General features: G+C 38.5%; 1 protein-coding gene and 1 long non-coding RNA gene across 2 annotated transcripts in view; one reads left to right on the top strand and one right to left on the bottom strand.

Annotated features, from left to right (window-relative positions):
- The window catches only part of MRPS31 (mitochondrial ribosomal protein S31), a 32,716-nt gene that overhangs the window by 5,432 nt on the left and 2,498 nt on the right, over positions 1-24,786 (top strand). The window contains exons 3-6 of the mRNA XM_048848567.2: positions 1,411-1,569; positions 10,795-10,944; positions 15,322-15,398; positions 20,439-20,582. Coding sequence (XP_048704524.1) covers positions 1,411-1,569; positions 10,795-10,944; positions 15,322-15,398; positions 20,439-20,582 — 530 coding nt within the window. The remainder of the gene's footprint in view (positions 1-1,410; positions 1,570-10,794; positions 10,945-15,321; positions 15,399-20,438; positions 20,583-24,786) is intronic.
- Positions 22,099-24,786, bottom strand: part of LOC125636033 (uncharacterized) — a 35,108-nt gene continuing 32,420 nt past the window's right edge. The window contains exon 3 of the long non-coding RNA XR_007356455.2: positions 22,099-24,030. This is a non-coding gene — a long non-coding RNA (uncharacterized LOC125636033). The remainder of the gene's footprint in view (positions 24,031-24,786) is intronic.

The raw sequence follows: 24,786 nt of genomic DNA, 5'->3' as shown, positions 1-24,786 counted from the left end.
GCTCCCAGCGCTGGTGCACTGTCTGCACTGGCACTTTGCAGTGCTCAGGGGTGTGTTTTTCACACCCCTGAGTGAGAAAGTTGCAGCGCTGTAAAGTGCCAGTGGAGACAAGGCCTCACTCTGTCCCTCTGGTTGCTGTTGCTGCGTCCTGGGCTTGGAGGGAGGCACAGGGCTGTGTGAAGCAGGGTCTGTCTCTGAGGCAGAGCAGAGATGTAACAACTAAAGGGGCAGGCTGCTAATGTTCCCATTGTTAATTAATTGCTCCTGTTATTCAGTTAAGACTCCTTTACCTTGCCAGAGTGATGTAAAGGAACCTTATTGCAAATGACAAGTAATGGAATTCTCAGCTAGAAAGGTCTGTGTGCTTTCTAACTCTTTTTCCTGTGCCAGAGAGGCACAATGGGGTTGGATTACTGCTCAGGATCTATTTTACTTACCCATTTAAAAAAAAATGCAGGACAGTGATTAGCAAAACTGTATGACTTTCATGTGTGAAAGTCTGAGCAATTTAAAGAGACAGTCTACTTTACAGACCACCAAAGTAAAAGTAATATCTTTGAAATGAAAATCCAGGATTATAACTGCAATGCAGGGTCTTGGTTACCAGGTATTTGTAACTTAACTTTCATGTGTTTAGAAAATGCTGAACAGTTACTGTGATGGTGTTTGTTTTTTTTGGGGGGGGGGGGAGGGGGGAGTGTATGGTAGTTTAAATATATTACCAAAGTAAGTGAAACTGGTGTGATTATATTGCATTATTTTGACAAATAAAATATGCAGAATTTTGGATTTTTTGGTGCAGAATTCCCCCAGGAGTAAATATATTGTCACTATCTATTGGGATAATGCTTAACAAAGGGAAATCTTTACACCTAAACATAGTGGTTAAAATCATGCCAAATTGGTAAAGGAACAGTAGTCATAGTTAAATCATACCTATGAGATATACGAAAAAAAGGGTTTTTTGTCTGTGACTAAAAATCCTATCTCAGTAGCAATCTTTTATACTCTTCTCTTCAGGAGTTGATTGGTAGCTGTGCCTTAATGACTGCTTTATTTTTTCCATTTATAGCTGACACTGTGTATAGGTCTTGGCATTATAACTGTACTCTGTTTAGGAAGGGTTGAGCAAAGCTTTTTTTTTTTTTTTTTTTTAAAGCTTTTCTGATGGTTGTTCAGTGACATTAGGCTATCCCTACCTTGATTTAAGAACACCAACTCCGCAGTGCCACCCAACCTCTAGCAGTTTTGTGCAGCAAGAGACAAACTTGGGCCTCTTCTTTGATAGCATATAACTATTACCTGTAAGTCATTAAGACGTAAAATAACCCATTACAATAAAAAATGGCTTGTGGAAAAAATGACGCATAGATCTTGATTTTTATGTTTTTCACCTCTTGTCTCTTACAGGAGCAAGCCTCTCAATCCAGAATTGGTGGAAGCTGCCTCTGCTGTTGCATCTTCCTTACCTTTTGACAGGAAACGGACAGTATCAGATTTACTTGCACAACTAAGAAAGCATGAAGAAGCCACTGATGCACAGAAAAGAGGGGAAACGACTAACATAAGGTATGTAGATTGAATATTCCCCAGTAGTGCTGACGCCTCTGATATTACACTGTCAAATTTAAGGTGGTTGAGGACTTTATATCCGAAAAACTGCTCTAAAAAGACATGCTTGAGCATGTTATCCTTCTTTAAAAAGCTAATCACTGAAGTGCGGTAGTCTTTGTACTAAATTCCTTCTGTAACTTTCAAGTCATCCAGCTTGCATCCTTCCTCTAGAGCAGCCTTTCAAAATTCTAGTGTCTGCTTTCTCAAGGGTGGTTGGTTGGTTGGTTTTTTTTTTTTTTTTTTGGATGGGCTAATAAAAGTATCATTAGATTTATTTTTTGTAATCTTCATCAACCATCACTAAGATAGAAAGTCTGAAAGTTCATCTGTATGGACTGGTAAATTTTAATGGCTGTTTTTGAAAGCTGCACTAAGTAAAGCAAGCTCTATTTATAGTCCCACCCTACCCTTCAAAAAATTCCAGGCAGCCCAATAAACTTATCCCTTGGCACATTTCCTTTATTTGTGGCTTCCAGCCAGGCAAACAACACTTATTTGGAAACTGTGAAGGAACCGTGTATACTGCCCTTTTGTTTGGTGATGACAAAAGACAGGCTGCTGACTTCTGCTACTTTCAATGTAGCAGCTCAGAAAATGCTGACTAAAAAGCAGAAAACTGGATCTTCAGCAACTGAGAATGTGGAAGCCTGTGATTATGCATGTTTGCAGTAACAAACTACAAGTAGTTTATAGATTTATTTTTTAATATGTCATATGAAAATAACTAGATTTGGGGCAAATTCAGATAAGGAATTAATGGTAAAGTGATAGGAAATGTGGATTCATAAGACTGATGAAAAGTTATTTGTGGGGTTTTATAGGGATTAGTTATAGGGCCTTTTGTGTTCAGTAAATATACCGATTAGTAGCAGAGAAAGTAGCCAACAGCGTTAATATTTGCTGCTGATACATGCCATTTCCATCAGTGAAAACTAAGGAGGATTGTGACACAGTCTAGATGGTTACAAATAAACAAAATGGTGGGGAAGCACAATGGTAGATGAACGTTAACCTTGTTAAATATAAGGTAATGCATATTCTTGAGAGAGTGTCTGTGGGAAAGAGAGAAACTATGTAACCTTGCCATACAGGTAGATGAATTCGTAATTCTCAGTCAAAAGAACTAGGGGTTATTGTGGACAAGTAAATGAAGTTCTCTCTCCAGATGCTTAGAAGCTTGGGTGCATTTAAAAAAAGTGATGGTGGAAACTAATAAGACATTAGATAATGCACAATGGTATACATTTTCCTGGAGTAATATGTTTAGGTTACATTTCCGTTGAGAGGAGAGGACCTAAAACATCCAGAGAAGGTTGATAGAAATGGCTAGAGATGCTGTGGGTATTGCATCCCTTTGGATTATTTAGGTCAGTGGTTTTCAACCTTTTTTCTTTTGCAGACCCCTAAAAAATTTCAAATGCAGGTGCAGACCAGTGTTCCCTCTAATTTTTCCCACACATGTGCAGAATGAATTTTGTTATGTGCATCAATATGGAGGTGATGTGTGACACATCACCTCCATATTGCTGTACATAACAAAATTCATGGGGTGGTGTCAAGGTTCCTCCCCCACTCTGAACTCTAGGGTACAGATGTGGGGACCTGCATGAAAAACCTCCTAAGCTTATCTTTACCAGCTTAGGTCAAAACTTCCCCAAGGTACAAAATATTACACCCGTTATCCTTGGAATGGCCGCTACCACCACCAAACAATTACTGGTTACTGGGGAAGAGCTGTTTGGACGCGTCTGTCCCCCCAAAATACTTCCCAAAACCTTGCACCCCACTTCCTGGACAAGGTTTGGTAAAAAGCCTCACCAATTTGCCTAGGTGACTACAGACCCAGACCCTTGGATCGTAAGAACAATGAACAATCCTCCCAACACTTGCACCCCCCCTTTCCTGGGAAATGTTGGATAAAAAGCCTCACCAATTTGCATAGGTGACCACAGACCCAAACCCTTGGATCTGAGAACAATGAAAAAGCATTCAGTTTTTACAAGAAGACTTTTAATAAAAAATAGAAGTAAATAGAAATAAAGGAATCCCCCCTGTAAAATCAGGATGGTAGATATCTTACAGGGTAATTAGATTCAAAACATAGAGAACCCCTCTAGGCAAAACCTTAAGTTACAAAAAAGATATACAGACAGAAATAGTTATTCTATTCAGCACAATTCTTTTCTCAGCCATTTAAAGAAATCATAATCTAACACATACCTAGCTAGATTACTTACTAAAAGTTCTAAGACTCCATTCCTGTTCTGTCTCTGGCAAGAGCAGCACACAGACAGACACAAACCCTTTGTTTGTCTCCCTCCTCCCAGCTTTTGAAAGTATCTTGTCTCCTCATTGGTCATTTTGGTCAGGTGCCAGCGAGGTTACCTTTAGCTTCTTAACCCTTTACAGGTGAGAGGAGCTTTCCCCTGGCCAGGAGGGACTTCAAAGGGGTTTACCCTTCCCTTTATATTTATGACAGGTGGGGATGGGGCCAAGGGGTTTGGAGTGGGGCTCAGGGCTGGGGCAGAGGATTGGGGTCTGGGGCAGGGGGTTTGAGGGCTCCAGGGTGGGGCTGGGGCAGAGGGTTTGGTGCAGGGGGGTGAGGACTCTGGCTGGGGGTGGGGCTCTGGGGTGGGGCCGGGATGAGGGGTTTCGGGTGCAGGTTGTCCAGGGGCTACGGCAGGGTGACAGGACCCCCTGCAGCAGCACCTGGGCTGAGGGAGAGGTGCCTCTCCTGTAGCAGGTCCATGCTGGGGCTGGGGGAGGGTTGCCTTTCCCCCGACTGCTGCGAGTCCAGGCAGGTCCATGCTGGGGCTGGCGGGGAGAGCTGCCACTCCCCACAGCGGCAGGTCCTTGCTGGGGAGAGAGGCATCTCTCCCCATCCCAGCCCTGAGCCTCTGCGTGGGGCTTAACAGGCAGCTGTGCAGCTCAGAGGGAACTTAGGTGCGGACCCTTTTGGGAAATCTTCAACATAGTCTGTGGACCGCCAGGGTCCATGGACCACAGCTTGAAAATCATTGATGTAGGTGAAGGAGTTAAAGGAGATTTGACTGAGCTGTGTAAAAAACTGATCATTTTCTCCATTTAGTTCTTTTATAGCCTTAAGGAAAGGCTAAAGGAAATACTCTTAAGTTAAGATGAACAAACAAGGCAATATTTCTTCCTATTTTGTATTGTGAACATGTGGAATTCACTGCTGCTGGAGGTTGAGACAAAGCTTGTGGCTGGATTTGAATGGATTGCTAATTGCTTGCAACTAGGGCTTGATTAAATTTACCAGACTCCTACTAGCCAGTGATAGATTTAAAAGAGGCCCCACAAGTAAGGCTTTGGGCAATGCTCTGGTGAGAAGCCCAGCACTCCTTGCTACAAGCTGCTGGGAAGGTTACTTGTTCCTTGGTCCTGTTTGGGGTGTGAGGAGGTTCTGTGTTTAGCATAGAAGCTGTACTACCCTCCACCTACTGGAAAGGAGAGGGAACTTTGGTCTTTACTCCTCATCAAGGTCCTCTGGCTTCCCTAAGTGGGTAGGGTGTTCGCTCTTCCTTCCAGGAGCTGTGAGAAGTAATAGCTATACTCTACTGTACCATTCCATTTTTTTTATAATCTCTGCTGTTCCTAAGTAATAGTTCCAGAGCTTGCTGTTCTGCTGCTCATAGCTTTCCCAAGTAACAGCAGCAACATGAATTTGACAGTTTCACTGCCTCCTACAAAGTTCTGAATAGAAGCAGTGAAAGCTAACTAGAATCTAGTTAATTACATTCTGCTGCTGCTTAGTTTAACTAAGAATTACCAGAGGCACCAGAACAGTCTGTGGTTTGGAAGACACTGCTATATTAGTGAGCATTTCATTCACATTTTTAAGATTAACTTCAGTCGTCATTATTATTATTTATATTACTTCCTTTGTAGTGGCATCTAGAGAGATCAGGCCTCAATGTGCTAGATACTATATACACAGGATGAAAAGTTGGTTTCTGCCTCAGAGCCTTTTCAGCCTAAGTAAAAGGGTTTGAAACCGTTTTTTTTTTTCTCTTTTTTAAATGAAAGCTTGAGTCCTGCAGAAAGTGAGAGCTGAGGTCCCCACACTGGCCAGTGGAAGCTCTGTACTCATTCATAAGTGGATTTTTCAAGCCCTGCTTGCCATGTGTAAGAGAACTCATTATAAGGGTTTAGAAGACATGGTTTTCCTCCCCCACCCCACGTATTCAGCGTTGTACAATTGGCTGGGTGCAATATGGCTGGATTACCTTTTTTTTTTTTTTTTTTGAAGCATCAAGTATTGGTTGCTTCTGAGACAGGATACTGGACTAAATGGACCACTGGTCTGAGACAGTAGATACTTTATGTAAAACACTTGAAATACCTACACAAGCAAAAGAACCGTACAATATAACATTGTTACTATAAATCAGAATGTTGTTCAGATTTACAAGGAGGTATTAAATTATAATAAAGATGATATAATTATAGCCAAAAAGTCTTAGCTTATATTGTGCTTTGCATACATTCTGCCCTCTGGGTGTCACTGTTGTACAGTTTTCTCCCATCAGTTTGTTTTGTAGACATACTGAGGACAGCATTTCCACAAGAAGGGGGGAAAAAATTAATGATACAGGATTTTTTTTTTTTTTAGTGCGGGAAGAAGTTTTGCTTAATGGAAATTACAACACCACCATAGGAAAATAAATTCAGCAATATTAAACATTAGAATTAAATAAACAGAAGGAAAGGAATTCCAAGCTAAAGCTAAAATGCACCCCGAATTCTCCTTCTCTTGTTTTTTAACCCATGTAGTGCACATGATCATTCCTGTTCAGATGTATCTGCAATACTTACCGTGGATTGGATGGAGTTTCAGTTGTTGTGGAAGGAAGTCAAGCCACAAATATCTTTCTGGTTTTGTTTTTGGTTAATTTCTTGTTTCTTTTCCAACGTGTTAGAGGAAATGTGTATCGGATGAACGACATGATTGGCATAATACCATGCAATCACTTGTTTTAAAAACTATTATGAAAACATATTTGCTCACCTTTCATGCATCAGTGACACAAGATTAGGACCCTAGCTCTCCAAAATTGTGACACTGTGGGCTTTGTGTGTTAGATGCCCAGCATAGCCAGAAGAAAGTTTGGCCAGTTGTGCAAAACCTCAAAGAGAACTGCTCAGAGGGAGTGTGATCTCCATATAGTAGAACAACATTCTGTCATTTTAGCGTGCTTGCCAAGTAAAACAGTTGGACTGGGCAGTCTGTGACTTTACTTCTGGCAAGGGGAAGACTGCATGATGCTAGTCAGACCCTCAGAAAACTTGTGAATTTTCTGGATCAACTCTAGGTCATAAATGCCAAGAATAACAAAAGTTCAGTTCTTCTGCATCTCTCTCACTTTACTAATTATTTTCTGTTAATGTTAATGTCAGATTTAAAATTAACCTTAGAAAATCAAGGTTCTGAACATTTTAGGGCATCTTTTTGTTAGTAGTTACTTTGAAGAGCTCTTCTGATATAAACCATCCAAAAGAGAATGTTTAAATATGTTTTCTGACACTCTTCAAGCATTGCAATGGTGGAAATATATATTGCATTTAGGTATCCAAAGCTTGCGTTCGTGACCTAATTTCTGTTCTTTAATACCACACCTGTTCCCTTGAAAAGAGGCTTTTATCTCGTAAAACTCATACACTGTATTTGAACTGATTTTTATAGATTTCACTTGCACTGTCCCAAAATCTAATAATGACTTTTGGCTTTTAACAGTCCCTCTCCCTAAAGGCATAGACACAACTTTATATCTAAAGAGTTCTGTCACCATAACTACAATCCTTGTTGAGGGTAATAACCAGTGCGAATTGACACACATATATGGCCAAGATTCTCCAATTTTTATCAAAATAATAATACTAAGGTGTTGCATTTAGATCTCATGCCCTGACAATAATTGAAATGGGGGAAACAACAGCAGCCCTGAAAAGTCATTAGTTTTCCCACCTCCCATTAGGACATCATCTGGCCAAGGCCTACCAAACCTTCCTAAGCCAAAGACCTGACTGGAGCTCCCTAACTCCCAAGAGATCGACAGACCCGTGGTCCCATGCAAACTACTGCTTGCTGCACCTTTCATTAAAAGTTCAGGTGCTCTTACAGATCTTTGCCATACACCCACCTTCCCATGCTAATGGAGGTTATCTTCTAGTTTCTTAATCAAAATGTTGTGCAGTACCAAAAAGACATCTAAGTATATTATGTTGACACTTTCTTTTTCACCCAAACTTGTAATCTCGTATAAAAAAGAAAAATCAAGTTAATTTGACAAGATCTGGTTTCCGTAAACCCTTGTTGAATGGCATTATTTATATTACCTTCGTTTAATTCTTGATTAATCAAGTCCCTTATCTGTCATTCCAGTATTTTGGCCAGGGTCTATTTCAGGCTGACAGACCTATAATTAATTACCTGGTTCATCCCATTGACCCGTTTTAAATACTGGCACAATGTTCTCTTGCCTTTCTTCTAGAACAGTGGTTCTTAACCTTTACTGCAGCCTGCACCCCTTCAGTTCTCCAAATATAGTCTCGCACCCCTTTTAAAAAATCATTGAAGTAGGTCAGTTCTTTAAACCTAGATATGTTTTTTGTTTGTATATTACAGTAATCGTTAAATGTATAATGTGAATAAATACATAGGTTTGATGAAACAAAGTAGTTGTACTTACGTGCCTGTGCTTAATTCGTGTTTTCGATGATTTACCTAATAATCTGGCATGTCTCGCACCCCCAGAAAGGACATCTCGCACCCCCTGGGGGTGCGTGCACCCCCAGTTAAGAACTACTGTTCTAGAACTTTCCCAGTGTTCCAAAAGTTACTGAAAATCAATATTAGCAGACCAGAGAGCTCCTCAGTCAGTTATTTTAAAATCTCAGATGCAAGTTATTTGAACCTGTTGATCTAAAAATATCTAACTTTTAGTAGCTGTTGTTTCACATCCTCCTCGGCTACTGTTTAAATGGAAAGTATTCTGTCATTGTGACATAACTACATCATCTGGCTTTTTCTCAAATACAGAACTTCTGCCTTTTCTGGATTATCATTAAGGGTGTGAGTCTTTCAAGGCGGTCCCAGAAGTCACGGATTCCGTGACTTCCCTGGACCTTCGTGACTTCTAGTGTGGTTGACCCCGTGGCTGCCCACGCCTACTGGAGTGGCAGTAGCAGTGATGGGGCCCCGGGCTGCCCCCCGCCTGGAGTCTCTCTTCTCTTTCTCCTCCCTCCCTCCCCTCTCCCCCCGTCCCAAGAGCAGCAGCAGCGTCCACCGGAGCACTCTCCTCCCTCCTCCCCCAGCACCTAAGATTTAGTAAGGGGTATTTATAGTAAAAGTTATGGACAGGTCATGGGCTGTGACTTTTTGTTTATTGCCCATGACCTGTCCATAACTCTTACTAAAAATATCTGTGACTAAATCGTAGCCTTTAATTATAATTGACAAGTCTACCATTTCCATATGATTCATATTTATGGCTATCAACTTTACCTTTCTTACATTTGTTATATCTGTTTGTTCTTTTTTTTTTTTTTAAAGCTACTTCCACTTCTCCACTAAATCAGGTTGGTGTTTTAACCAGTTGGCCTTTTTTCTCACTTGTGGAATGTGGCTTTTTTGGCACCTAGTAAAATGTTCTTAAATAATTACCATTTACATTTTTCTGTTTAAAGTCTTCCTCTCAACTGATTTGGGTCGTAACTATTTTCAACTTTGTGAAATTGACCCTTTTAAAGCACCAAGTATATACCAGCTGTTACTTGTATGGACTTTATTCTGTTCGCACGTAAATTGTGATCAAATTATGATCACTTGTACTTAAGCTGCCACTAGTTTTTAGTTCTGCAATCCATTCCTGTCTGTCAAGGTGATGTCTAATACAGAGTTCCCCTGTGTTGAATTTAACACTTTTTTGAGTTAAGAAATTGTCATCTGAAATATTTAGAAATTCTGAGAACATTTTAGTACTTGAAGCATGAGACTTCCAGCGTAAGTTGCTCAGATTGAAGTCCCCCAGGATAGTGCTTCCCCCCCCCCCCCCCCCCCCCCCCCCCACACACACACACACACACACATCGTAGGTAGGCATGTAAGGAGATGGTCGTCCTGTTCTCTGGTGTGATTTGGTGGTCCGTAGCGCAGACAAAGTAGTATCCAATCTTGTTTTTTCTCTCTCTCAGTACATTGATCAATATTGTTTTCTTCTATCAGTTACTCAGAAACAGGGAATGCCATTTTTGACAGTGCCCTCCTGTATCCCTTTTGCCCACTTGATCCTTACTAAATCAGTTTTATCCATTGGTTTTTTTTGTTTTTGTTTTTTTTTTAACATTCCAGTAGTGCAAATCTACCCACTAGGTTTCATTAATACCAACTAGATTGAATTTTTCCTTATAGTTGAACAATTCTGGTTCCTTTTGTTTATTATCCTGGGTGTATAAGCAATTAAAGAATTTCTTTTCTTCACATTCCTTGGTGCATTGATTGATTAACTTTGTTCTCAACATCTTGATATTCTGTTAAATGAGTGCTCAATAGTTCCCGCTTCTCACCCTCTACTTTTGTTGTTAGTTTAATACCCTTCTGACTACTCTAGCCAGCCATTCTCCGATAAAATTGGTTCCTCTTCTGTGGAGATGGAAGCCATCCAAACTATACAGACCCTTTTCCCCATAGGTGAACCAATGTTCCTCACGCCAAATCCCTCTACCTCCAAGCACAGGATCTGTAGCTATGATCTTTGAAACTCCCGTTTGCTGCACGTTTGCATTAATGTCTAATGCAGTCTCTGAACATAGTATATGGCAGCATGAAATAAGATAAAAATATTTCAATTTGCAATTCAAAGAACGTTCATCATTGGATTTTCTCTTCAAGGAGGGCAGTAACTGGCATATGTTTGTTAAGTTGAAATTATGTTTTTGTTAAATTTAGAAAATAGCAGGTAAGTGGTATTTTCTTTATTCTAAAAAACAAGACTTCTTCAGAATGTTGACAGATGTTTCGTGGAAATGTCTAGTTCTTTCATATAGTTTGCACAATATAGGCTTATTTGGAATAATTTGCCTTATTAAAACATGTAACTAAGCTTGCTACCTTTTCATACTGTGGAATTTTCATTGTTCCACTTGTCTTTTTGATGTCAGCAACGTTATTGCAGACATGAAGATTGGGAAACGCCGTCTCACCCGTGGTGTATCCAGGCCATCCAGTCAAATTTCATTTGATGATGATGATGATGGGCAAGGTGACATGTTTCAAAGAGGTATCCTGTCTGAATTTGCTGGAAGTAAAAGGTACTCTCTACTTGCCTGTTTTCTCTTTTTGTGTTCCTTCCCCCAATAAAATACTGACCAGTTAAGTTTTTAAATTCTAGTAATAAAGAAACACCAACTATACTCCTAAACGTCAAAGCTAAAGAGTTCTGAGTTTCTACATCTTCCACAAAAATGCTGACTCCACATTCCAGATATAGATGCATTATACCAGGGGTGGCCAGCCTGAGAAGGAGCCAGAATTTGGCAATGTACATTGCCAAAGAGCCACAGTAATATGTCAGCAGCCTCCCACCCACCAGCAGACCCACCGATCCACGCCTCCTCCACCCGCCCTGCGCCTCCCAATTAGCTGTTTTGGGTGTGCAGGAGGCTCTGGAGAGAGGGGGGAGAAGCGAGGGCACTGCAGGCTCAGGGGAGGGGGTGGGAAGGGGTGGAGTGGGGGCAGGGCCTGTGGCAGAGCCAGGGGTTAAGCAGTGAGCACCCCTGGCACATTGGAAAGTTGGCGCCTCTACAAGGAGCAGCATATGAACTTCTGAACAGCCGCATGTGGCTCTGGAGCCATAAGTTGGCCACCCCTGCATTATACTGTAGGAAACCAAAGAAAATGTGTTTCTTACACTATAAGTAGTTTTTTTTTCCCCCAAACATAGTATTAAAGTTGATTAGTGTAAGAACATAATTAATTTTAATAAGCTGATCAAAGTAAATGCAATTTTTGGGAATTAAACCTGATTGTTGCAAATCTTTAGTGCTAATCTATAATCTACTTTTTGACTTTGCTGTTCAAGTGTGTTTTGAATGTATCACTTATGCACAATATTTTACATCTCATTCTCGATCATCTTATGGGGGTGAGGGGAAAAGCTTTAAAGTGCTACTGTCATTTGAAGGAACACTTCGAAAAATGTTCTGGGTAGAAATATTTCACCAATTGAGGGTTTTGTTTTTTTTCCTCTTGCTAAGGAAAATAGGAACTTTGCACCTGAGTCATTTCTTTAGTTTACTGTCGCCCCAGGCATCAAAATTGTCTGCCATGGACTTAATGATTTAAAATGGTGACTTGAGAGTTCTCCCTGAAAATGACTGTGCCTTTTACTGTTGGTGTCTTTTTTTTTTTTTTTTTAAATTAACCCAGGCTCTTTTTACTCAGTTAATAGAGCACCCTTACTTTGTTATACTGTTATCTGTTCTCTCATCCTGTAGTCTGTCCCTAAAATACACTGTCTACATGGCATCCTTACAATCATTTGTCTTAGGACATGGTTCCCAAACTTTAACAACTTGTGAACCCCTTTCACTAAAATGTCAAGTCTCAAGAACCTCCGCCTAAAACCGAATATTTCCAGGGATTTTCTCCTTTACTTGAGTATAAATTATAAAAGCAGTGCTCTTGGAAATATAAAATTTGTTCTTATGACATACCTATTACACACTATTTTTTATTATTTATCATTACAATATTTTTATTACATTATGAAAACAGCAATACTCTTCCAAGATCTCACTTCCATAGCTTGTCTCACTTTGAATAAGCCTGTTATAAGTCAAGGCTCCTAGGTTTCATCAAGGAGGATCAGATGAGGAACAGCATGAAGGGATTTAAGGAGCCAGCTGAAAGAGTTCCTCCTACACAAGCATTCTGGTCTTGAGCAGTCCAGGCAAACCACACACGTTACAAGCAAGCTTCAACTTGTTCTTTGTAATGATTTTAAAAACAATACTAGCTGCCTATTTAATTTTAAAGACAGCAAAAAATATCCACCTCCCTTTCCATTTCTTATAAAGAATCTTGAAGTTTAAATCTCGTCAGTGTGATAGATATGCTTGCTTTGATCTGCTTAGCTCTTGGAAGTCCAGAGGCTCCAGGCTGCTGGCCCCGTGCTGCCCGGGGTCTCTAGGGACAGCTCTGTCCGCCATTCGGGAATTTTTTCCTGAGAACCCCCTGTAACATTTTGCGAACCCGAGTTTGGGAACCACTGTCTTAGGGTATTTCTCCCCACATTTCTGTTCCCAATAAGATTAATGCCTTTTAAAATTAACTAAATCTGACTTTAAGTGGAGTTAGTGGGTTAGAAGTTTAGAGAACCATGTTTATTGGCATATATGTGGGAAATTTGGAAGGCAAGATTTGCATAACTGAGAAATAAACATTCCTGGGTCAGTAGCTGTACAATATCCTTGCATTCCTTGGCTGAGACAGATTTATTTCAGTATATCAGAAAATTATGATTTTAAGTGAGGAACAAACAGGAGCATATGAATTCCAAAGCCATGTAGATCATACTGTAAAAACCCAAAGGCAACATGCAGTTATATCATCGGAAAACATCTGTAGATGCTGAAATGTTTCTAAGTAATATGATTTTTTCTGATTTTTGGCAATTGTTTTATGTGGGAGTTAGAAAAGTATCTTGAAGGGAGAGTTTCACGTAGTTGGGAACAGTACATAATGGCTCCACTTCTCAACCCCCAAAATGCAGCAAGTGATGGAGAGGGAATCGACCAGGCTGAGACTGGAGAACAGGGAACTGAACAAGGGAAGAGAATGAGCCCTCATTGACTTATACAGAAACTTTTGCCCCAAGGTTTTCAGTGTTCTTGGGGAGCTGTAAATGATGCCAGTGTAAGGAGCAGAATAACTAAATGCATTGTGAATTTTTGAATGGTTCAGTAGCCTGTTACCTTTAGGCTGAGGATATTAATTCATCCTAGGCTGGTAGAGACTGAAAGTCATTTCATTATGATACAGTAAGAAAGTGACAGTACTTGAGTGGATCCCAGTAGTCTGATTTTGTTTGTTTGGTAAAATTTGTTGCAACATGTGAAGAAGTAATGTAAACTAAAAGCAACTTAGAATATAGACAATAAAAACAGCTGATATAGAATTGGTCAAACAGCTTACAATATTTTAATAAAAAGAAAGTAAAATATGTTTTGCAATGCATTTGAAAACATTCCCTCTGTCACAAATTATGAGTTCTCTGACCCTCTGGTGTAGTTGTATGAACTGTTCATTATGCAGATTTCAACTACCAGTCTCAAAGTTCAAATTTTTTCCTGTGGGTATACAATTCTAATAATCAAATATACCCTGTTGTTAGTGTTCCCAGGGAAGGTTAGGAGAAAATGGGTAAATTGAGTTAGCAGATCTCAACAAAATGGGTGCTGCTGCTTTATAGTAACTTGAACTAGTAACTTTATATGTAAATGTTTTGTTCCAAATCCTGCCTGCATCTGCTACTAACATTATTGGAAGTTATGAACAGATAGGAAAATGTAATCCCAAATCTGTTTAAATTCCACATTCTTCTGAGACTGTGTAATAGATCCAGGGTAGCTACGTTAGTAATATGTAATTTGACAAGATCAGATTTGCCATAGTAGTTGTGGCCTTCAGAAATCTGCTGGAAAGCAGAGGGATGAAATTTAAGGGCAGGAAAAGCAAGTGTTGCTTGGGCAACAATGAATAAAACAAACGAACGCTAGAATTTCATTGGAAATGTACACAAACAGGAAAGGTTAAATGATTAAAGGAATCATTTGTTCTAAATTACAATGAACTAATTTTCTTGTTTATTTTGTATTATCTGAAAATTCACTTTGACTGGTTGAGGGGAGAAGACCAGCTGTTTGAGTTTTTAATTTAGAATTCAAATATAGTTTGACTGCTCTTATTAAAGATATGTTTGCTCGTTGAATATCTTTCTTTTTTTAAATAAAGAATCCTATTAAGTGTGACGTTGATGTTTTGCAAAAAAAAATCCAAATATATTTTACTATCCAGAAGAGAGCCCCGAAATGACACTGTTTAGACTATAGCTTATCACAACAGTTTGAGTGTTAGTCATGTGGCAGAGGAAAGGGTGGATACATAATCTTCCAAAAAGGCTGTTTACTTCATAAATCAGGGTTAGTTTGATTTTAGCTGTTGTCTTTTTTCCTGAATTGTGAAATATTTTGTGTGGTAGAACAAAAACATTAAAAAAAAAACAAAAAAAAAACAAGAAATGCACTTTCTAAGAACTATCTATTACTAAGGTACCATGGGCTGATAGCATTTGACTTTATTAAGATTCCTAAATATGTAAATAGGAGTAAATCAAATGTAAATTAATGGCAATTATACTAATTACCTCACAGGAAAGTATGTTGGGAGTCTGGCTCCAGTGCTTCATTAATTGCATTGTAGAGCGGTAACTCAAATGCAATGTTTTGTCTTTTGGTTACCAAGTCTAAAGATTTAGTAGAATAGTCAATATGTTGGTATTTTTTGTTTCCAAAGGATGGTTGACTTTCGTTCTAGAGTTTAATAAGCATATTCTGTGTTTTGTAAGCCTAATTTTAAACTGGCTGTGTTGTGAAATGTCAAATATCATTTGTCGTCTTTGTTTATAGAAGAGGGCTTCACCTAGGAAGGAGGCTTAATATTTTCCCTGTTTCTCCCACTGTTACAGAACGGACACCTGAAGCAGGTTAGTGGAAAAGCAACAACAAAAACCCAAAGGGAGGAAATTCTTCAAAAAATAGAGAAGTTTGCTGTCTCATGGAAGAGAGGGGTTGGCTGCTACCTTGCTGGTTTCAAACCTGGTCATAAATTAATGTGTGGTCTAAATCTGGTCTTTGGTAGGCAAGACTTCTACACGGTGTTATGGAATAATAGTTTTTGATCCTATATCAGGACTAACGTACACGAAGTTATGTGGTAAAGCCGACCTGTGATGCTACTTGCCAGTGTTGTCGGTGTTTCTTCCATGAGCACTAAAATTCCCCCAAATTTTCTCAGTAGAAAATGTATACTTGGTTTACCCTAGTTTTTAGTAGACGTTTGTCCATATTGCAAAACTATTGCACTAGATCTTGCTCCGAAGAGGCTTGAGACTACTGTCACAGAGGAAACTGGACAGGATTGAAGCGTACTGTCAGAACTCTGAGAACCTTGCTGTGATTTCCTGGATAAACTATGCCTAGTTTTACCTGGTGTAGATAATCCCTCACATGTATGAACTTCAAACACATACAGAAATCTTATTTAAACAAAAACAACAGAAAACCCTTTAGCTGTATCACTCTGTTATATCAACAAATATTACCAGCTATGCAGGGTCAGGCCTGATTGGTGCATGGATGGGATACCCTTCCAAAAATGAAGGCCAGAGTGGGTGTATGATTTAGGGGTTAAAGCTCAGGACTGGCTTTCCCCACTGTCATTGAATGGTCAAATCACTTAAGTTGTCTCTAAGTTTCCCTTTCTGTAAAATGGGTACAATAATGCCTTGTAGGCAATGAATCAGAATTCACTGATTTTATAAAAATACTCTGAATTCCTTTGGGGGGAAAAAGGCACTGTTGCATTGCAAAGTGTTACAATCAAGTGTAAAACTCAAGGCTGCAGAAATAGTGTTTGATTCAGTAGATGGCACTCTTCTCTGCAGATCAGTAAAGAGCCCATTTCAGGGTTTGTGATTTTGTTTTTAGGGTTTTTTAAGACAAGGAGTGTTAGTTCAACAGCTTTGACCAGCTCCTAGTTTGGGTAGTCTTGTCTCCATTAATTTCTCCCTGCAGTTTCAATTGTATAGCTTCTTTATTTCCTGTACTAAAATGTCACATAGTGCCGTTTCATAGATTCTAAGGCCAAAAGGGACCATTGTGATCATCTAGTCTGATTTCATGTATAGCACAGTCCATAGAACTGCCCCACAATAATTCCTAGAGCATATATTTTAGAAAAACATCAATCTTGATTTAAAAATGGTCAGTGATGATGATGGTGAATCCACCATGACCCAGGGTAAACTGTTCTAGTGGTTAATTACTCTTATTGTTAACAATTTACACCTTATTTCCAGTCTGAATTTGTCCAGCTTCAATTTCCAGCCTTGGATCATGTTATACCTTTCTCTGCTAGATTGAACAGCCCATTATTAAATATTTGTTCCCCGTGTAGATACTTAGTCACTCCTTAACCTTATGTTTGTTCAGTTGAACAGATTGAACTCTTTGAGTCTATCACTAGAAGGCATGTTGTCTAATCCTTTAATCCTTCTTGTGGCTATTCTCTGAACCCTCTCCAATTTATCAACATTCTTCTTGAATTGTGGATACCAATATTCCAGCAGCAGTTGCACCCGTGTCAAATGCAGAGGTAAAATAACCTCTCTGCTCCTACTTGAGATTCTACTGTTTATGCACCCCAGGATTGCATTAGCTCTTTTGGCCCAAACATCACACTAGAAGCTTATGTTCAGCTGATTATCCACCAGGATCCCCACATTCAGACACAAGGCTTCACAGGAGAGTGTTCCATATTGTCAAGCAGCGGCTGATTTTACTGAATGCAGTCACCTCTGGGATGGAATGTGAGCACTGTTTAACAGAATACTGCAATTGTCTCCTTTAGGAATCCAATTAGTATATATGTAAGATTATTAGGTCAGTAAAAAAGGGCTGATTTTTAAAATGTTGCCCATTCTGATTTTACGTATATTCTTTTAAATTACCGTTCCAAAAATACATATTCAGATGGTTAAATTTTGGGTTGAATCAAGCATGTTTAGGCATAATCACTGGTGTTTAGTTTTTTTTTGTTTTGTTTTTGTTTATAAGTAACCCTTTGAACTAGCTTGTACACAGCCTTATAAAAAGCAGAACTGCAAATGTTATTCATACTATTTAAAGACCCATATACTATTTATGTATACCCTAATTTATAAATAGATGGTAGCACAAGTAAAACTTGAAAGCAAGGGAACTTTATGGGGTTTGTCATAAGATCTCAACAAGGATGCCTCTTTCAGTTTTTTAACAGCATTTCCTTGTCTAATTCCCAGTAGCAGTGAGGAAAGCTACAATAGATTTCAAGCCAGAAGCCATATTACACAACTGTATTGACTAGAAGTCTCATTGCAAAACAATTTTTTCCTTAATAGGAGGAAATACCAATAAGATATTTGATTCCTTAACTTATTTCCCCTTGTTTTCTTCTTGTTAGCTCATATTAGTGCAGATATTGAACTAAAACATTGTTTAGACCCACTATGAATGCAAGTTCCTTGTCAAGTGTTAATATTCAGGATTTCAAAATAAATATTCAAGTGGAAAATCAAGGAGAAACTGTTTAAAGACTGTTAAATCTGTAGAGAAAGGAGCATTTTACACTATGCTGCTTTCTGTTCCATAAAGGTAAACGTAAGGTTGTTTTGCATCCAACAGACACACCATGTTTGTAAACTTAAACTTTGGGCCGTCCTTTTAAAGAAGATTGATTAGTAGAAAATTATCAGAATATAATACTTAAAGGATAAAGTAGAAGCAATGATTCCTTTATAATTAATGTTGTAACCCCAGATGTTCCATTACATCTTTTTTTGGGTATCCTTCTAACCTCTCCAAACAAAAGAATATTTTCATGTAAATGGGTAACTGATGGGTGTGGCTGAGGCAGAATTTTTCTGCCAAGTATGAATTAATTTGAACAAAGGTTTTCTAATTTATCACCCTCAAAATAGAAATGTTCTCCAGAGTGGAAAAGTCTGTGTGTCTGCCATTTTTGTAGCCAAGGAAAAGGAAAGAAAGAGAATTTAGTTTACTGGATTCAACTAGTTGATGTGGTCCACAAGACCAAAGATTAGTTTGTTTGTTTTAAACTACTAACATTTGAAATAGTAAATGTCAGAATGGCTGTGACTCATAAACTATGTGACTTCTGAAGACTTAAGCTTTCATTTTAGGAAACTCCAGCTTGCTTTCTTGCAGAGACCAACATAAAAATGTAAACCCATCGCAAGGGAGGCTTTTCAATGGAAAGGGATAATTTTTCCACTGAAACCAAAGTTAATTAGACAAACCATTATTAAATTGGGACACATTTCTTGAAAAAAAGTCTTCGCAGTTAGAAAATTATTGTAAGGCATTTTTGCCTGATCTCTGCTTCCAAATACCATGCATCTTCTCGCTCTCATGTAGTGGACTGTCATCTGTTGTAGATGGGCAGTGGCTTGTTTTGTGTGCCTGAGAATGAAAAGAAATTAAGCAGGAAGGAATGTGTCAATGAGTAAAAACGCTGGGTGAGATGAGCACTGCATTGGCCTGCTGCAAGTTATGTAAATGCTAGATATGAAGCCAAGAGATGAGTAAATGAATAGGACTCATAACATATAATGCTTTGGCCAAATTCCAAGGATGTTGGAGGGTTGGGTGATCAATCGAGGGAATACTACAATATTTTAGAAAGGACTGTTTACTTTGCTTTCATAAGTGCTAAAAAAAACTCCATTCATCTTTTCCATTAAACTGTCTGAAGAAGTAACTGCCTCAAAATTAATCTTTCAAGAGAGTGCTTGAGAAAATGCAAAATTATAATTTTTATATATAATCTATAAAAATTTGCATAGAGTATTTTTTGTGTGTCTTAAATGCTATATGCAAATATATATATGTTTTTCTAGCACTTCACAATTGAGGTAGAAAGACATGGGCCTTATTTTTCAAAAGTGGCTAGTGATTTTGGCTGTCTCCTTTTTCAGGTGTCCAGCATAAGACATCTGAAAGAGTCAGACCCCTTTAAAGCATGTCAAGTTGGACACCCAAAAACTCTAGTCACTTCTGAAAATTTAGGCCATAGTCCCGGTCTCAAAGAATTTACAGTGTAATCTTAGATAGGGTGATGCGATGTCTGACTGGGGGACAGCAAACACGGAGGGAACAGGGTGTGGGAGGATGAGCATTATAGTGATATAATAGTTACTCAGATCAGTCATGTGCATGTCCTTGAGTATAGTTAATATTTTTTTATCATTTAATATTAATTATGACAGTCTCATTTATTGTGGGCATAACACAGTATGTGAGTCTTGAGATTATTTAAGGTATATTCCATGAAGGAGGACAACATTTAAGGTAGTGAGATAAATGGGAAGTCAGGATTTCTCTGTCTTGTATGCTAGATTGACTCCGGCTTCCAAAAATCTCAACTGGCAGAAAAGCTGGGCCACCAAACAAGATGGGTGAGGTTCATAGTAAACAGCTGGGAGCATTTGCAGATGTGGGTTGCCTTGCTGAATGAGAGCATAATCATGAAATACCAGGAAATCCCTTAAACAAGGTCCTCTTGTGTTTAATAAAGAGTGCATAGACCAAGTTCAGAATTTGAGTTAAATATAAAAACTTGTGACTAACAAAAAGCAGCCAAAATGTGTCAAAAACAGAAAAACTGTCACATAATGGAAAAAGTTAATTCCTATTAACGTTTGGAAAAGGGGTTAAAATAACTTAGCTGCAATTTTGACAGATCAGTAGGCTAGCTTAATAGTCCTTTGAGAATTCAGTGGGCTTTCATTGCAGAAGCAAACCATGAAATATGGTATTAATAGCTACAACTTAAAATATGTATATCTGAAAGGACCAGCCTTCATTAAGTGTAATAATCTTAAACAAAATATGATTAAGTCAATAATTCTCTGGCAAACTGACAGGTCTGGGGTGTATATATATATAATATATATTTTCTTATTTAGAGTCTTCACCTACACTCTGGGATCTGGAGCTTGCTAATCAGATTGCAGCAGTAAATCAAAAGCCACCTCGGAATGGTTTTGAAGAGATGATCCAGTGGACAAAAGAGGGAAAACTGTGGGAGTTCCCTATTAATAATGAAGCAGGTAAGTGTACTGTAGCTTTTGTGGTCTCTTTATATTTGTAGAGAATTAGAGCACCAACTTAATGCTTCAGAGTTTTTTAATAATGTATTTCAGGTATGCCTAGCACATACAATAGTTTACTAATGCTTTTCTCAAGTAAGCAACTTTAAGCTGTCCTAAGTTACTGAAGCCTCAGATGAAGACATCCTGGAAATTTTGCTATTAGACCCTAAGGAAAACTGTTTAAATATTAAAAGGAGTTGGGGAAGAAGCTTGATGAAGTTGTGATCACTGAATAGGTCTAGGGCTGTGGCTTGAAATTGCTTAAATCCAACCAAGCTCACTGGTTCTCGGTAGGGTTTTGTAGCTGGAGAATTTCTGCTACTTCTATAGACACTCTAAAGTTAACAAACCAAATATAAAAAGGAAACTAACCCCACAAATCATTTACCTTTTGGTATAGTTTAAATGCTTTCATTGGTGTTAACTCCAGATCCAATCCTCAAAAGGTCACCCAGCTACATAACATACTACCTCTTACTATAGCATCTTACAGATTACAGATTGACATAATAAGTCATAAAGTCGGTGTCTTTATTAAGATCATAGTTTTTAGTGTCCAGTGAAGTTATGGATGTCTCTGCTGCTATGATGATCATCACCTCCCACAACACAGCTTTCAAGATCCAGGGATCCTACACATGTGGTGTTCATCATCCAAGGCACTTATATAATGTGGTTTTTTTGGTCTTAATATTTTCCTGTCACCTGTGGGTGAACACTTTTCACAAAGTGATTGTGTATCTCCCCTCTCAGTCCTCATCCTCAAAGGAGACATTAAAAAAGTGGTCTTAATAAAGCACTGAATTTATGGCTTGTTACAACAATCTGTATCCCACTAACTCCCCTTCTCCTATTACTACAGGGATATTAACAGGCCACTTCATCTTGAATGGTCCCTTAGAATAAGTACTATCTATTCAATCTTGTATTTAGCTGTGACACACTTAAGGGCCTTTCCCAGACCTGAAGAAGAGCTCTGTGGAGCTCAAAAAGCTTGTCTCTCTCACCAAGATATATTGCCTCACCCACCATGTCACTCTAATATCTTGGGACCGACACAGCTACAGCAAAACTACATACAACGATTTACTGAATATTACAGTCAGATTGTTCCCTTAGGCCTGTCTGTTTCATAAGCAAAATCAGTCAACAGTCAGCCACTCCAACCGTCCCACTGGCTGGACATCCATTATACAGTACATAAGTAACCTCCTTTTTTATAGAAGTATCTCTATGTGAAGTTAAACAGCAAGAAAATATAAAGACCATCATGGATGGAAGAGAAAATACAGATATACAGAAAGTGTGTGAACATCCTTTAGATAGGATTTTAATAACTGTAGAAAGTTTGGCAGTGGTCTTAAATCATTAAAGACATAACACATAACAAGTTGGTTTCTGGAGGGTGACACTCCTTGAAAATCTGCTATTCTGTGTAGAGTTGTAAATTGCATAATGTGGTTGAGCTGTTTCTTAATGTTCTCAACCTGTTTTGGTAGTTTCTTAGAATTTAATCACTGCTTCCATGAGAATCTATCTGTTCTGTTGTGCACTAATCCAAATATATACTAGTCATGTTTTTTGCAATCTTGTAATCCCTATAGCCAAAGGCATTTCTGATCTTGTAATGTGGCTGGAACTCTGTTGTTTGGGGGTAGTGAATTAGCAAGGAGTCTTCACATATAGTTAAGCAAGCATCTTTATTGATTTGTCCACAAAAATTGGTCATGTGGAAAATGCCAACAGAGAGCTTCAAACTTTATCACAGGTCAGGTTGCAAAAATCAGGATGGAATTTATTGGCCTATCAAAGCACCAACTCTGTTTACATGTCATTAATCACATCAGGTACATCAAAGTGAAATAGAAGGCTTGGGGAAACTCATTAAGTTGTGCCAAATTTGTTGTAATTCTAACAGCCTTACAGAAAAGTGGCACTCATTACCAGTTCTAATTCTAGATTTTGTATCCTTGTTTCTTCAATAGCGGCACATTCCATCACCTAGTTCTGTACCAAGAAATAGGTTTCCTTTTATATACGATAAGCCTGTGGCTATACAGTCCTAAGCAAAATTAAAATGTATCTGTTGTGGGAAGAGATGTGTTCAACTTGGAACATTATAATGGTACCTGAGTTCTTAAACTTTTAAATAAAATATAGATAGGAAAGAAAAAACATGCAATTACTTTTTCAGGCGTCCTTCTTGAGCATCCATGTCCTTTTTTAAAATGGTTTGAGCTGTACATCCATGCCTTGATCACATAACTTCTGAATAACTCACTGGGTAAATAGGACAAAACGCATCTTGATTCTCTCCCATATAGAAGTGCCTCATTTTGAAGAACCAATACTTCTGGATCATTAGTGCTTCAAGGGTTGTAGTGATAGGGTTAAAGGAAATCTTTGCAAACCGAAATCATGTAATTGCGTCTGGCAGCATCTATATGCAAAAGTTCTACCAGTCGTATGTTAGCTGCTTCAGTAATTCTCCAGTTAAATGGTTTTGGCTCAACTAAATGCCAAACCGTGAAGCTATCACACATTTTTTCTAGTTCCTTCCTAAATTGCAAGTGCTCATGTTTTGGGGTTAGGAAGGAACACTACTACTAGAGAGAAATAGAAATTATTTAATAATTTAAAAAGTGGGGGGGGCAGAAAAGGGCAAAAAATGTTGGCCAGCATTTTTTAAGATCTGAAAAACTTATTTACCCATTTCCAAAACTCTGATCAGGTTTAATATCTATACTTGGAACTAGTGACTATAGAACCCTACCAAAAGTACCCTTGAACTTCTGTGGAAAGCTACTCATTGAGTGTATAGAACACAGAGGACTTACAATGAGAACATTTTCTTCTGTGTTTTTATGTAGTGCTTAGCACAATGGGGTCCTGGTCCATGAGTAGGGCTCATAGACACTACAATAATACAAATAAATAGTAGTGATAATAATAGTCACTGCCTCCGTATTTCACTGTTGCATTGTTCAGATTCTTTTAATAGCAAATCAGTCAATTTTTCTCAGACTTTTATGACCAACAGATTACAGGAATAAGGGGACCCTAGAATCACGAACAATAACTATCAGGATTTTCTGATTCAGGAAACCATGAAGTATTGGGGGAGAAAAGGGGAATTGGAACCCACTGTAGTGATAATTGGAGGATTCCTAGTATTCACAACGTGGATTTGAGTTTCCAAGCCCAGCGAAAATATGCCTTTGAAAGCCAATATGATCAGTGAAGAAAAAGTTAGCTTCTGGGAAGGGGGAAACATCTGGTTTCTTTGTCAAGGACAAGGGAGATAAAGGTGATGGGTAGCTGGTATTGATAAACACTGCACATATTACTGATGATGCAGTGTGGGAAAATAGACATCCTTTTCCAGCTTCTTCAGGAATTGCAGTGTCTGAAGGAAAAACAGGAAAGAAACCATGGTAACTTTACGAGTATGGTATACAAGTTGAGAGACACTTCCATGCTACAGTGCTGTGCTGCTGGAGGTTTGGAAGAAGCTGACATGCCATTAATCCTTGCACTAATATGTCTGTCTTTATTATCTCACTTTAATTTTGATGATTAAGGTTATTGCCAAATGTCATATCCTGGTTAGTATCTAAATAATTTGCACTCATTTCTGTGGTACAAACTTCCTGTATTTTATTACCTCGAAGTATTTACCTTTCCGATAATGCAGAGAGAGTTTTCTTTACTATGATATAAGAAAGAATGAATGTAAGCCTACATATAGTAGTAAAAATTCCAGTCTTCAATATTATGTTCTACTAAGATGGCATGCACCATCCTAATGTGATAATGTACAGAGATGTTTTTCATCATAGGTCACTCTGGTTCTAAGGGTTTTGGCTTGTAAAAGGGTTAGGTGTATTGGAATCACTTAAATACTTTTAAATGTTCTCTTCTAATGTGGGGAAACTGTAGTGCTTATTCACGGCTATGTGGAGGACGAATAACACTCATAGATATGTGATGTGCAAGCTTCCACAAATAACGCTGCCAGTATCTCTGTTACAGTACTGGTCATTGGCATAAACATTTTAGGCTTAATTTTGCCAAATTGCTGGGTTTGGGATGTAGGCAAATATCCACTAGATCTTTAACTGAAGACTGATAGACTTCACTTTTTTTTTTAAACTATCTTGTT

Source organism: Caretta caretta, chromosome 1, assembly GCF_965140235.1.
Source record: "Caretta caretta isolate rCarCar2 chromosome 1, rCarCar1.hap1, whole genome shotgun sequence".
NCBI lineage: Eukaryota > Metazoa > Chordata > Testudines > Cheloniidae > Caretta > Caretta caretta.
The sequence above is the reverse complement of the archived record's forward strand: the minus strand, read 5'-3'. Positions and strand labels throughout refer to the sequence as shown.